Below are 15,748 nucleotides of genomic sequence, written 5' to 3' on the forward strand. Positions count from 1 at the left end.
TTTCCCCCCCCCCCCCAATCACCCCTAACCCATCCAGAAAAAAAGACAAAATTTTTAAAAATTTCATTATTATTTTTTTAAATGAAAAATTTATCTCCACCCCACCGTATCCCAAATAAAAATGTAAAAAGAAAAGTTTCATTTTTTTAAGAAAAAAGATTTACTTACTACCTCACCATCTATCACTTTTTTTTATTATTGTTTGTAAATAAACATTTTTTACCCACCAATTTTATCCATTTAACTATTTATTTTTAAATGGGTAATTTAAATGAATTAGATTTCCAATCCATTTTCAATGGGTAAATATGAGTACCTTCGTAATGAGTTGAGGAACCACCACTTATACTAACACCTTTTATTTCATGCTCATTTCTACATTTACAAGTTATTTTAAAAAATTACCCAAATTACTCAATTTTTGTGTATTATATATCCCACGGATCTGGTGTCGTGGAGCACCCAGAAACTCTTTCTCAAAAAACTTTATAAAGACTTCCGTAATGAGTTGGGGAACTACCACATATACTCACAATATTTCTTCCACGCCTATTTTGACATTTACATGCTCTTTTTTTTAGTAATTCCTCGATTTTTTCGTGTGTATAACGCATGGATTCAGCGCCCAGGAGCACGTACACGAACTCTTTTTTTGACAAAATTTCTCAATTTTTCGTGTGTACCCATGGATCTGGCACCCAAGAGCACCAAAAAAAATTTCTCAAAAATTTTTATTAGGATTTCCGTGATGAGTTATGGAACCACAACCTATTTTTTGCACGTTAATTACTGCATTTATAGGTTCATTTATAGGAATTACCCAAATTCCTCAATTTTTTGTGTGTTATAGCCCGGTGATCTATTTATTATCAAAGATTCTCATGAGGACCTCCGTAATAAGTTAGGGAACCACCCATTTTATTTGGCCCCTAGAGCACCAATATTTTTTTTATAAAAAAAGTTATGACGACCTCTGTAATGAGTTGGGTAACGACCACGTATACTCACACCATTTTTTTTACGCTCATTTTCTGCATTTACATGCCCTTTTTAGGAATTATCCGAATTCCTCAATTTTTTGTGTGCCCCGTGGATTTGTTTCTTTTCAAGAACTTCATGAGGACCTCTGTAATAAGTTGGGGAACCACAACGTATATTCACACCATTTTTTATGCCCATTTCTGCATTACTGACTCTTTTTTTTTAGAAATTATCAGGTTCTTCAATTTTTCATGTGTTATATAACCCATGGATTTGGCACCCAGAGCCCACAATTTTTTTTATATCAAAAACCTTATGAGGACCTCTGTAATAAATTAAGAAATCACCACATATACTCATATCATTTTTTCATGCACATTTCCGCATTTACAGGGTCTCTTTTGAAAATTACCCAAATTTCTCGTTTTCTCGTGTGTTGGATCTGGCGCCTGGGAGCACCCTAATTGTTTTTTCTCAAAAACCTTATGAAGACCTCTGTAATGAATTGAGGAATCACCACATATACTCGTACCATTTTTTCACGTCCATTTTCGCATTTAGAGATCTTTTTTTTTTTTAAGAATTACTCAAATTCGTCAATTTTTCCGTGTTATAGCTCATGGATCTGACACCCTGGAGCATCAAATTTTTTTCTCAAAAAATCATATGAAAACCTCTATAATGAGTTGGAGAACCACCACATATACTCACACAATATATTTAAGAATTCAAATTTATTACATATGCGTATCGATTGTATGTGCGATATTTTCTTTGTGGGGGTGGGTGGGTGGGTTTGTAAAGTGTATTAAGTGTGATGATGTTTATGTGTTGATACTACGTAAATTGCTTGTGCACGTGTTAATCTGAAGTACCCCAATTAAATCACGTCTTATTAAATTTATAGTGTAGTACTAGTGAATTTGATCGCGCTATGCGCGATTTTAAATTTTTTTATATAAATTGTGTTTATATATTTCTAATAAAATTTATGCACAAATTATACTCTCATTTCAATTATTTCTTTAAAAGATCTTTAATTTATATATTATTTATAATCACTTTAAAGTTTTTAATCTTCTATAGGTACTCGTGTAATAAACTTATAAGTGAAAGAAAAAAATAATTATTTTTCTTAATAGGAAGTAGAGAAAGAAAAGAATTTCAAGAAATTTTGTATATATTTTGAGCATATATATAAAATCATTTTTAAACTTATTTTTTTAAAAAAAATTGAAGAACCACAAATACATATACAAATATACTTATCAAAAAAAAGAAGAAAAAAATAAGAACCACAAAGTATATTGTCTATATCGATTTTCCGAACATTGAGACTAAATGAATCATAAGAAATTTGGAGAAAAACATCATTATACTATTTTTTTTAAATAAACCAACAAATATTATAAATTATCTTACAAAATTTTCAAAAGTATTGAATTTGACAATCTCTATATGTATTTGGAGCTTGTGTTCTTTAGAGTGTTAGTCTCTTCATCCTCTCTCTTATAATTGATTTATCATATGCTTGTATTCCATTTAATGTAGTATATATTGTTACTTATGTTTGATTGAACATTGTTTGGTACAATAAAAAAAGTTGCAAAATATGTATGAATTATTTCAACTTCACTGCAACGATATATTTGTAATTAAAAAGTTAAGTTTTGTCTCTATTGTTAAATCAATGATACATAAAAATAGCTCTCAAAATTACAGTGTCAATTAAGAAGTAGAAAAATGTTTATGATTTTGTAGAGTATATACATTTCGATCCCATTTTATTTTGTTTCTTATATTTTGTTTGAGAGTTAAATTATATGAACTTTCACCTATATTATACTTAAAATGTATTTTTTTAAATCATATTAATGTGAGAACCATTGAATCTTATAGTATTTTTCGTACATATTTCAAAATATTTAAATTTTAATTCTAAAATAGTGAATTAATCTAATTCAGTTGAGTGTTGAGAATAGTTAAATTAACCATAAAAGGTAAAATATGATAAGTAAATGAACGGAAGCAGTAATTACTTTAGAATTCAACATTGAGGTAGATGTTATAGGTCGAATATATGAGACACATTGATGTAGATTATAACACATGATATCAAACTTTATCAAATATTGAGTAAGAAATATTTTAATAAAGAGATTTCAAAGTAGTTCTCAACCAAAAGAATACATCAATTATGTAGTAATTGAAATATAGTATGAGATTCCTTGATTTATCAAAATATCAAGATTTGAATGTTGAGTAAGAATTAATAAAGATTATATAAAATAGTTCTCAATCAAAACAATACATACCTTAATTTGTCCGTAAGAATGAATTCATTAAGTTTTATCAAAATACAATATTTAATATCATATGAATTTCTCAAGATAAAGTATGAAAGATGCAAATTAAAAATAAAATATTGTAAATCTGCAAAGTAAAAATTGATATTATTCCTTTGAGTTATAACACGTAATCCTACCCCAATTTAGTATAAAATAATATTAAAAAAATATAAAAAAAATATATTTAAACAAACTTAATATACATATCACATAAAAAAAAATTAACTTTTTGTGTGTGTAAAATTAGACATTTTAACCTCTAGGCATAAACACAACGACCTGCAAAAGTGAAGTTTCACAATCACAAAAAATAAATAAGGAATATAAAAGAACATAAAGAAACACATACATAAGACATTGAATATATTAATTGTTCAAATTAATTGGATTATAATTATGGTTCAATATTCATCCATGAAAAAATGAGCAAAACGGATGTAAAATGTAAAATTTAAAATGTATCAATTATTTAGTTTAAATAATAATGACTTTTGATCTTTCTAAATTAATGTAAGTGATGTATAATTTGTAGGTTTTTAAATAAATTATATAAATGTAAAAAATTAAGAAAATGTCAAAAATTGAGAAAATAAATAAATGTCATTCTTGACTTTAGAAGCATGCCACATCACCTCTCCTACGATAACATTATAAGAAGAAAGCTGAAAACAGAAAATCAAATAACACATTTGTAGTTTACTTTTTTTGTACATATAATTTAATAGAAAAAAAGCTTTATATTTAAAATTCGTGATGAATTTTAAATAACAGACTACTTACAAAAAACAACAAAAAATCTTAAGCACTTCAACTAATATATATAAAATTAGGGAAGCAACATTAAACTTGTTACTCATCATGTGGAGGATAAAAACATTTTTTTAGTCTCGAATCTTGATTATCTTGCGATCCTCTAACATGCTCCTTTGAACATATACCTGCAAAATAAGAAGTTCGACTCCATATGTTGGAACCAATCAGTACATATAAAAACTGAAAATGAAAATTTAAAAAAAAAAACATCCAAAAAATATATTTAACCATAATATCCTAAATTATTGAGATGATAGCAATTTTTGTCATATGTAACATGTATTTCGGATACTTATATAGTGATAGATGAAGTCATGAGAATTAAATACAAGGAAGATAAAAGATTATTTTATTTTGTAGAGTAGCCCTTTAGGGAGAGTTATTAGGGGATTAATGATAGTCGTTTGAGTTTCATAAACTGATTTTTTTAATGAGAAATAAAGAAGAGTTAATGAGGGAGGTGTAATTAAAAAATATAATTTTAAATTGATTTTTAACCTAGCATATAAATAAAGAATAAATTTTTAGAAGATTTAAAAAAAGATAAATACGAATAGTGGCCATTGAGATTGAGATTTGCCACATCACCTAATCTTTTATCTAGTTTTATTTTATATATTATTTTAAAAAAAAAAATAATAAAAATAGAAGGTATAAATTATAATAACAATAAAAACTAAAAAATTTATAATAATATAAACTTAAAAATAATATGTACAAAATGGACATTAGGAAAAAAATATTATAAAAGCAATTTTTTACGTTTGAGGCAATATGGTAGCCTTTTGGAATTCCTTGATTTAAAGGTGTAATTATCATTAAATAACTAATTAATAGTGAAATATATATACACATAATATTATTGTGTAAGAAATAATTTAAAAAGTCCTATTTTTTTAAAAAAAATAGAAATAATTTTTCTGATCATTGAGGCATGCCACATAGGCGGAATGAAGATCCTCATTTATATATATATATATATTGATTGTAGTTGTTAAAGATAGTGTTAATGTAGAAGCTCAACTTATTATTATTAATTTTTTTTAATTATCTTTGGATATATACTTGTATAAATATTAATGTTAAAGACTTTTACTTTTGAATATCGTATTATTTATTTTAAATTGCAATATTAATATATTAAATAACACTCTCTCTATTTTAAATTAATTGAATTGTTGAGGTGTTTCACACACTTTAAGAAAAGAAGATTAAAACATAAATTAGTTATAGTTTTATATTTTTATTCTTATTAATTATTATTAATTTTATAATTAAAATAACTAAATATTAATTAATAGTTAATTTTCATAAAAGATAAAATTGAAAGAATTTTTTTAAAGTAACATTGCAAATTAAACGATTAAATTAATTTAAAGAATAAAAATATATTTTTAATTAATATAAAATAGAGGGAGTATGAGAAAATTATATATGTCAATAACTAGAAGTGTATTACACAAACTTTGGGCCGTGTTGTGGGCGAAAAAGTGAGTTTATTTAGCTGCTCTTGCAGAACTTGGGCCAAGTTCATTGAACTACCACCGGTTACAGCTCTCCCTCCGCCGCGAACTTGCTGCATCCGTCTCTTTCTCCGGCGAACTCCTCCCGGTATCTTATTTTTCCGGCATAGTTCTATTTCAGGTTCTTGTCTTCCTCCTTTTTGTGTAATTGTTATGAAGACCTCTCTTGAAAAGGAACCCTAATTTTGCTAGGATCACGCGTTCTGGTTTGCAGCTTTGTTAAGTAGAAATTCGCTATGAATAACAATAATCCAGTTAAGAATGTTAGTTTAGGAACCTCAGTTCCAATTCAAATTCCTCAATCTATGCCGATAAACCATAATCAACCAGCTGTTCGTCACTTCTCCCAGTCACCAGCACAACGGGGTTCACATTTCCCTGGCCATTTTCAGTTATCTGAATCACGATCTCATGCCCCATTTCAAGGTCAAGCTCAGGCCTTTAGCCATTTCATCACTTCAGGGGTTAATACCAATGCTGGTGTTTCATCCCCTGCTGCTTCTACACCCAATACAGCTTCTGGGGGTGCTAGAAAAGTGCTCCATAGACCACCTTCTCGGACCGGTGGTTCATCTAACCATGGTCAAGCAACTGCTTCTCCTTTAAAGACAATGGAATTAACCCCTGCTGTGCGTAGGAAAAAGCGAAAAGTTTCTGACAGGTTTATACCGGATAAGGTGGCTGCGAGTTTGCCCGAGTCAGCACTTTACTCTCAGTTGCTTGAATTCGAGGGTCGTGTAGATGCTCTTATTTCTAGAAAGAAGATTGACATGTTGGAATCCCTTAAGAGTCCTGCGCGTTTCCAGAGAACTCTCAGAATTTATGTATTCAATACTTTTGCGAATCAGACACCAGCTAATCCGGACAGCAATTCGGCTGAGCCAGCTTCATGGTCTCTTAAGATTATCGGAAGGATCTTGGGGGGTGGGTCGGGTTCTCAAGCATCTGAAAGGGAGCAGAAATTGGGTGTTGCTTGCCCCAAGTTTTCATCTTTCTTCAAGAAAGTTACTGTTTACTTGGATCAAAGTCTATATCCTGAAAACCATGTAATTTTGTGGGATAGTTCTCGATCTCCAGCTCTTCACGATGGTTTTGAGATTAAGAGGAAAGGGGATAAGGAGCTTACTGCAATCATCAGACTGGAGATGAATTATATGCCTGAGAAATTTAAACTATCGCCAGCATTGCAAGAAGTTCTTGGCATTGAGGTTGAGACACGAGCTAAAGTTTTAGCTGCTCTTTGGTACTACATAAAAACTAAGAAGCTACAGATATCCCATGACACCTCCTCGTTCACTTGTGATCCTCCTCTAAGGAAGATTTTTGGAGAAGAAAAGTTGAAATTTTCCCTGGTTTCCCAAAAGATTCATCCGCATCTGACTGCCCCTCAACCTATTCACCTGGAGCACAGGATTAAGCTATCTGGAAGTAGCCCAGCTGGGAACACTTGTTATGATGTACTGGTTGATGTTCCCTTCACATTGCAGAAGGAATTCTCCACATTCTTATCTGATTTAGATAAGAACAAGGAGATTGATGCATACGATGAAGCTATTTCCACCGCTCTAAAGCAAATCCATGAACATCAGAGAAGGCGAGCTTTCTTCCTGGGATTTAGTCAGTCACCTACCGATTTTGTTAATGCATTAGTTGCATCTCAAGCCAGGGATCTTAAGCTTGTTTCTGATGATTCGACCCGTGATTCAGAAATGGAGAGGCGTTCTGAATTCTACAATCAGTCTTGGTAAGCTTCTTTCCTAAGTATCCTAATTATTGATTAGTTGGGCTTTAACTTCTCTGTGTTCACAATGCTGCATAATGATATTCTTTTTGTTCAATATTATGGTCACTATATCCTCCAAAAGGAAAAAAAGTATAGAGATTTGACATTAAGTAACACCTGAAGTTGTCTCAAAATTTTAAAAACGACACATTAACTATGCGGTCATCCTATGTCCCCAAAAAAGTATGAACTACCGTTGTAAATAGACCATTTTGACCCATTTTCTCATCAATCCTAGAAACACCCCCTTTTAATTAATTAATTTAATTTAAATAATACAAAAACACAGGTTTAACCCGACCCGAAATGTTGAGCTTGGAATTTCAGTAGTATGAACTTGATTCAAACTTCCATTGTCTTCAATGTCATGAAACTGATGGCTTTGAGAATTGCCCAAAAATTGAACTTGAATTCCTTCACCTGAGAGTTCCTTAATTTGGTTATCCTTAACCTTTGAATTGTTAGGAAGCTTACCGATTGGGGCTTTTTGTTGTGTTATGTTAAGTTCATTCTGGTGCTCATTTTGGCATTGGTCGTTGCTTGAAAATTTCGCCGGAGCTCCGTTGCAGACCCCGATTATGATTCTCTTGTCCATTTTAAATGGGCTTTCAGTATTAGGTACATTAGGATGTGGGAAGTATTCCTTGAACTACTGAAAATTAACAAGAAGTTAGAAAGTTCTTACCTTTTTGGGGTGATTTCGTTCAAGAGAGAAGATGATTTTTTAAAGACAGCATAGCACTGTGGATTAGTGTGTTTGACTTAGGATCAAAAGAGGAAGTAATTAAGTAATAAAGAAAGAATTGACAGGTGGTGCTTTTTAATTTGTTTTTGGAAGCAAAGTTTCTCATTCACAGGCTTCATCTGCGTGAAAACAAACATAGGGAGTAACTGAGTCGAAATGGTCTATTTTCAAAGGTCTTGAATACTTTTGTGGGGGTAATAGGGTGCCCGCATGGTTAAGGTGTTTTTTTGAAAATTCGGGACAACTTCATGTGCCACTTTATGTCTTTTCTCAAAAAAAAAAATAATAATGTTATCATGTTATCTTGATGCTGGAAACATCTCTAATCTAACAGATGAATCTTTTAATCAGAATGCAGCCGGCTGAAACATGATCTCCATCTAATCACAATCATTATAACTTAAATGTTTTTGTTTGAACTTCGAAAGTGTCTTGTTTGATCTGTCTTAAGATATCTATATTTGTTTGTACCTCACAAGCTTTTCAGATCATGTAATCTACTTTCTGTGAAACTTATAGGACTGAAGACGCTGTTGTGCGCTACTTGAATCGCAATCATGCTTCTGGTGCTGACCATTCTGCTAGAAAATAGGACTTGTCGGGCCATTTTTCGGACAAAGGATGTCCGACATAAACTAGGGTATCTTATGTAGAAGCATTCTAATAATCTACTTCTGCTGATAGCGAAAGAGCTTATTGTATTGTATTTAAGCAGGAATGTTTGGGATTTGTCAATTGCACCCTAAGAAAAGGATAAAGAGGAATGAACTTTTGCGATGTAAATGGTTACTTCTTCTTTTCATTTTCGAAACTGGTAAAATTCCTACTAGTTGTTGTAATTATGTTGGAAATGGCCCCAAATGCTTTGGTTGTTAATGGCTGGAGTTGAATTCACAGCTACTCAGCATTTTCTAGTTAGCCAATATTGACTTTATGGTGATTTAGTAGATGTATGCTGGAATAGCTCTGTAGGCACATAAAATGCCTTTTTCTTTTGTAACCAGAAGTTGTTATTGCTGAGCCAAAGTGAAATCTCCTTCCAATTGGTGGACAACCAATTGGCTTTGAATTTGATTAGAGCTTCAAATTTGCCTTGAAGGTCCATGCGCTTTACACATTTCATAAAGATGTTTGATTACCTGTGTTATAATCCAACAAATTAAAATTTGTTTGCACAGGGTATTTACGTCCCACAAGGGTGATTGAGTTGGTTGAGCAGGGATATTGGGGTTTTAGGTTCGAAATCCATTGCATGATTTTTTGGTCGAAATAATCACACAAGATTTGTCTAGTGCTTCTGTATTGTTTGTAGGCTACTACACTAGAGTGAAATTTGCCATGCGCAACTTCAATAATCCATAGACATTGTATATTATTCCATTGAGATGTATGTTAGTGTGAATGTGACTGAATTTTAATACTAAAGCGAAGTAATAATTTGAACTTTATGAATAAGAATATCATATGTTAATATTAAATTCTAAAACTTCTATGCACAAAATTTTCTTTATATAAATACAATTTGAACTAAGAATAACTTAGTTTTGGTGAATTCGTGATTAATTATATAGCTTCGCAGTTATTCGTTAAAAAATAAGATAGAAAATGACATATATATATACTTTCTTTTATATTTCCCCCTTCCAAACCCACCTCATGAAGGGTATCAATAGTCTTTCCTCAATTCATCATGCCCTTTAGTGTGACTCGAACCTCCGAACCAAATCACAGATGCTCCAAGCAAACCAATATTAAGTAATTGATTAATTACGAAAATTTCACCTTTTAATTTACTTATTATCATTATTCCCTCTTAGTTTTAGAAAATTTCAAATGAGAAAATCTCTCATTTTCGCGCATCGCATTAATGTATTTTGCGCATCAAATTAGTGTATCTCGCGCATCAGATTATTATATCATGTATAAAAAGTAATTCGCGCATCAAAATAGTGTATCTCGCGCATCAAATTAATGAATCTCGCATATCAGATTAGTGTATCATGTATAAGATGTACGTTATATCTCGCACATTACATTAATGTATCAGCGCTTATATTATTGTATACGTTTTGAGAGATTTTTGTAATTATAAACTTTTAAGGTATAAATTATAATTTTACCTTAAAATTAAGTGATTTTTGTAATTTGCCTATAATTAATTACTTAAGCATTTGTATTTGTTTATTTTTTCTCAAATAAAATTTGCGTAGTCACGTGCCTTCCGTCATCCCTCTAATCTTTTCAGTTTTCCCATTAAGCAAAAGCCAAACCGATAAGAAAGATATTTTTACGGTCACATTGTCTTTCAGCAAACAAAATCTTCTTCTTTCCCCTTTATCTCTCTCTCTGCTAACTACACTACACTCTCCATTTCCCGCTCCTCCTCCTCCTTAAACCCTCAGCAGTTGCCGGAGCAATAAGCTCTCGAATTCCTCCATATATTTCTCTGTTACCTATAAACAGCCATTCCGATACCTTCAACAGTAGTTGGGAGTAACCAGTGCCGGAGCATTCATCCAAATGGCCGCCGCTTTCAGTGCTATTTCACTCTGTCCGTACAAACTATGTCATCAGCTAAACCCTAGAAAACATTTTATTTCTTGCTATACTCCATCTACTTCTTCTATCGGTACGTGCCGTTTTTACTTTGCCTTTTTTTTTTTTTTGGTTTGTTTTCGAATTGAAGTAATGAATAATGGTAAGAGTGAAGTGATGGAATGAGAAATTTTGGAGTATTAGAAAGTAATCTGTTCACTTTGATGAAACAATGATTTCCCGAGCGAATAGAACTACGAAGGAAATGAAGTAATAGCAATTTAAATGCTTAGCTATTTTTAGTGGGTAAATTGTTGACTCTTATGTAATAAACATTATTGAATTCGTTCCGGTTACTGGTTGCAGTTCGTATCGTGTTAGAGATTGACTTAATCACTGTAATGTTATCCTTGATTTTCACAGTATGCCATGAAGTCCCTTACAGTTGTAAAGTCAGTAGATGTATCATTGATTTATGAATACACTTACAAACATATATTGTATCTTTTCTTGCATTACCTGTGAGTAAATTGTCTGCTTAGTCACACATACACACACTATGAGCAGTGTTAATATGAAATGATTTAGCTTGGAGATGTTCCTTGCTTCTAACGCTGTTGGGAAGAACTTTGTTGAAAGTTGGTTAATCTATTTATTGCTGAAAGTTGGTGTCATTTCAGGCATACGTGGATCAAAAGGTCCTCGTAAAAGACCCGATAAATTGGAGGGTGCTGGAAGAAGCATTGATGATTCTGTCCAACGAAGGATGGAACAATTCTATGAAGGGTCTGATGGCCCACCTCTACGTGTTCTTCCTATTGGTGGTCTGGGAGAAATTGGGATGAATTGCATGCTTGTTGGAAATTATGATCGTTATATTCTTATTGATGCTGGAATAATGTTCCCAGGGTAGGTGTTACAAACTGGCCATTCGTGCAACTTTTTAACAATGATATTGCTGTGTAGAAACTTTTGCAGAATCTCCCTTTAATGAATCTTCTTTGATTACTCTTTCTGTTATAGTCATTAATCTAATGGTGGAGGTCCCGGGGTCCTGTCATCTTTTCCTACTGAAAGCTCCTCTTAACTTTTATTTATAACTTAAAAGTTCCTACTGGTAATGAAAAGTTATCTAAAGAATTTCTTTCCTTAGATGGTACTAGCCGTGTTAGGCTTTGAATGTAGTTACATTGTCCATATTTCTTTGTCATGGGCTGACTTGGGATCTTATTGGATGCCTCTCCAGCTATGATGAGCCTGGTGTCCAGAAGATTATTCCTGATACAACATTTATTAAGAAATGGAGCCACAAAATTGAAGCAGTTATTATAACCCATGGACATGAAGACCACATCGGTGCGCTGCCGTGGGTAAAGTTTCTATTCTAATCTGTTCATATTTTTATGTGTACTGATGGAAATATATTTGCATATTCAGTTCAGGGACTATGTACTACACTGGATCTAATTTAGAGAATCATACTTCTAACATTTTCTAAGCAACTAATGTATGTCATACAGAACTTATCCTGCTGTCTATAGGTCATGTATCTGAGGTCCTTTATTTGATAGGTTCAGTCATGTATCTGAGGTCCTTTATTTGATAGGTTCAGTAAGAATTTTCTCATCCTTACCATACCACGCTCCTTTATGGATTGTTTGGTGTTAGCCTTTTCTGATTCATGGAGTGTATTTTTTGGTGTTTCAGTTCCTCTTGTTTAATTGCCAAATATGCTTGTGTGTATTTTGCTCAGTTTATATTGCCTTGACATCTCTTATCCTAACAGGTAATTCCTGCTCTGGATTCTCATACACCGATTTTTGCATCGTCGTTTACAATGGAGGTTTGTTAAGATCCTATAAGTTTTCTTGACTGCTCTTGGTTATATAGTAATCTATGTTCACAAGGATGGTATTTGGAAGCCTAAATTCATAAAACCATAATCTGCCTTCTATCTCAAAAGAAGAAAAGGAGAAGATCTCTGATTGAAGTGGAAACCTTTTTTTTCAGAAATGGTTGAAAACATACTGTATCTGCTTATCCTTGAGATACAGTAACAGAACAAAATTTTTCGTCTTCTCTCTCCTACCAAGCAAAGGCAAATCTGAAATTACTTGATTTTTCGTCTTTTCAGTCTTGCATTCATTTGTCTTCCATATTTTTTCCTTCTCAAAAAATATAAAAAGTGAAATTCCTTCATCTATTGACTATTATATTTGTTATCCTTGGTCTCTCTCTCTCTCTCTCTCAGCCGTCTGATCTTCTTCTTTAATTTCCTTTCTGTTCTTTTCTCTTTTCTACTTTTCCTTTTCTCTTTCCTATAAGTGGTTGGATGGATTTCTTATTGTTATTAAAATGGAAAAGGTGAAGTGATCCGTTTCTAAAAATGAACAAGGTCTAGTCGTTGGTATACTATCTCATAGGCTCAGCCTGCAAAGCTTATTCAATTTTCTCGGAGCATGATCCAAAACCCATACACACAAATTGAGACACCAATACCTACTGGCTACTGTTGCATACTTATTTATTGGAACATCATGTTCTTTGCTGTTAACTTTTCAACAGTGTTACATGTCAATTTCTGTTGAACTAAGTATCTTTATTATTTTGTAATCAGCTAATTAAGAAGCGACTGAAGGAGTTTGGGATATTTGTTCCATCTAGGCTTAAGGTATTTAAAACAAGAAGGAAATTTACGGCTGGTCCCTTTGAGGTAGAACCTATAACGGTTACCCATTCTATTCCAGATTGTAGTGGAATAGTATTACGTTGTTCTGATGGTACCATCCTCCATACAGGTGACTGGAAGGTATTACACTGTGTCCTCCTTATAAGTCATCCTGAAAAATGTTTAGATTTATGATCTTTATCTTACCCTATGAGTATTCTTTTTTGATTGGTAGCATTATGAGTATTCTGTCTTTTACAGATAGACGAGTCACCACTCGATGGGAAGGTTTTTGACCGCGAGGCCCTTGAGGAACTTTCAAAAGAAGGTGTTACTTTGGTACGGATAGTATCTTATTAAGGAATTTACTTCTTTTCAATTAAACGTATTACTTTTAGAATGACTCAGTTCAACCTGTTGAAATAATGTTGAAGTTGTACATATTGAGGGGCTTGAAGACTGTATGGTCGGCAAATGAATTACTATTTACTTTCTGTAGTAGTATACTGCAACTGCTATTCGGTTAGATGACATGTACATCCTTATATACATCTTCTTTGAACTCCTTCATTTCCTTTAAATATTCAGCTGTATATTATGTGTTATTTTTGGATGATTTTAGGTTCTTTTATTGAGTGTATACATGCATATATATGATGCATATTCTCCCACCGTGTTCTGAGCTCAGTCTCTCTCTCTCTCTCTTAACATGCAGATTTGCCTAAGTGTTGAAAAATCCTCTTGAATTAGATTAACACCACAGTCTCGTAATTGTAACTTTTCTCTGCTATAAACAATACGTCTTATATAGAAAAATGTCTTTTATTTTATATTTTGGTATATATACTTTGAACATGTGATGCATATAGCATCCCATGTCTCTTGATTATACTCGTTCCTTGCTTCATAACTGGAAATTATTTCATAGCTTGCCTCAAATATAGTGTTACGTTCACCCCTTGTTACATTCTTGAGCTGCAATCTTCTCTCCTGTCTCTCATGCATAATTTGTTATGTCTTTCTTAACTATGTTAATGTTTGAGTTTATAAATCTCTTAATTCTCAAGTTTGCACATGTACATTTTTTTGCACATGTTGTTGGATCTTTTCTTCCAGGGACAGCTGTGGATATCCAATTTATCTTTAATCCTATATCCTTATTTGCTTTATGTGCATACACCTCTATTTATTTTTTCATCATTCTGTTATGTTTAACTTCATGGATGAAAAAATGGAGGATATGTTTCTCATTGAAGCAAACATAAAAGAAATTATTGATGAGTACTTTTTTTTTTCCAGATGATGAGTGATTCAACAAATGTCCTTTCCCCTGGAAGGACACTCAGTGAAACTGTAGTTGCAGATTCGTTGCTGAGGCGCATTTCAGCTGCCAAAGGAAGGGTTATCACTACCCAGTTTGCATCTAACATTCATCGTCTTGGCAGTGTGAAAGCTGCAGCTGACTTGACCGGCAGAAAGCTGGTATACAGTCTCTCACATGTTCTCATGATCTTTTAGTATTGTTTAGACTATCTTTTCTGTTTCCCAGATTCAGATTATGACATGATTGGTTTTATAGGTATTTGTTGGCATGTCTTTGAGGACATATCTTGACGCTGCATGGAAAGATGGGAAGGCACCAATCGACCCATCGACTCTGGTAATGGCCTAACTGGCCTAAGTTGTCAAGGTCTCCTATGACTAGAGGACATAACTTTTTCTTGCAAAGAACATCATAAGCTATTTAACATGCACAATTGTACAAGATTGTTAAGCTTACAAGTCTCGACTTACATATTTTTCTATGCCATAGTTGTGTAAACCATAAGAAAAAATATAAATGGTAGAGGGTTGTGTAAAATCGATACAAGACAAGGCAAGGATTTTAAAAAAACTCTTATTCAGTTGTATTAAGATGATATATTCGGAATTTTACCTAATATTTATCATGCAGTGAAATTAACTTTGTTTCCACCATCACCCCAGAATTGTATTCATTGACATCATATGCGAAGGACACTTTGGTCATCTTAAAGCCATAAAAAGTATTTCTAGTGGAGGGGTCACTTCCTCAATGGTGTGACTTTATAGATTGTATGAGATTTTGTGATTACACTAGAGGTGTCAAATGGACGGATTGTGTTGAATTTGGGTGGGTCAAAATGGGCCAAGTTAATAAATTGGCGGGTTATTGGCCTGTCCAAATGTTACTTGAATTGAAATGTGTTGGGATGAAAAGCCTTGGTACCTGCTGGTAGGAGGTGGGAGATATCCCGTGGAATTAGTCGAGATACGTGCAAGCTGGCTTAGATACCACGGTTATTAAAAAAAATGGGGGGGGGGGGGGGGCAA

At 32.8% G+C, this 15,748-nt stretch overlaps 2 protein-coding genes across 2 annotated transcripts in view; both read left to right on the plus strand.

Moving 5' to 3' along the window:
- The first annotated feature begins 5,593 nt into the window (after positions 1–5,593).
- LOC107015367 (SWI/SNF complex component SNF12 homolog) lies at positions 5,594–9,193 on the plus strand. Its single transcript, XM_015215620.2, has 2 exons — positions 5,594–7,409; positions 8,713–9,193. Exons 1-2 carry the CDS (start codon positions 5,902–5,904, stop codon positions 8,783–8,785), a joined length of 1,581 nt encoding a protein of 526 aa, XP_015071106.1. The 5' UTR covers positions 5,594–5,901; the 3' UTR covers positions 8,786–9,193.
- A 1,284-nt stretch (positions 9,194–10,477) lies between these two features.
- The window catches only part of LOC107014657 (ribonuclease J), a 13,537-nt gene continuing 8,266 nt past the window's right edge, over positions 10,478–15,748 (plus strand). Inside the window, exons 1-8 of the mRNA XM_015214662.2 lie at positions 10,478–10,822; positions 11,409–11,637; positions 11,975–12,098; positions 12,515–12,571; positions 13,346–13,537; positions 13,658–13,735; positions 14,696–14,878; positions 14,976–15,056. Of these exons, the coding sequence (XP_015070148.1) occupies positions 10,714–10,822; positions 11,409–11,637; positions 11,975–12,098; positions 12,515–12,571; positions 13,346–13,537; positions 13,658–13,735; positions 14,696–14,878; positions 14,976–15,056 (1,053 nt within the window). The 5' untranslated portion in view covers positions 10,478–10,713. The remainder of the gene's footprint in view (positions 10,823–11,408; positions 11,638–11,974; positions 12,099–12,514; positions 12,572–13,345; positions 13,538–13,657; positions 13,736–14,695; positions 14,879–14,975; positions 15,057–15,748) is intronic.

This window comes from Solanum pennellii, chromosome 3, assembly GCF_001406875.1.
Source record: "Solanum pennellii chromosome 3, SPENNV200".
Taxonomy (NCBI): Eukaryota; Viridiplantae; Streptophyta; class Magnoliopsida; order Solanales; family Solanaceae; genus Solanum; species Solanum pennellii.

Coding starts and splice junctions, on each gene's coding strand:
- LOC107015367 (XM_015215620.2), top strand. CDS start 5,902: ATGAATAACAATAATCCAGTTAAGAATGTTAGTTTAGGAACCTCAGTT. Junction 7,410..8,712: donor GAATTCTACAATCAGTCTTG/GTAAGCTTCTTT, acceptor TGAAACTTATAG/GACTGAAGACGCTGTTGTGC.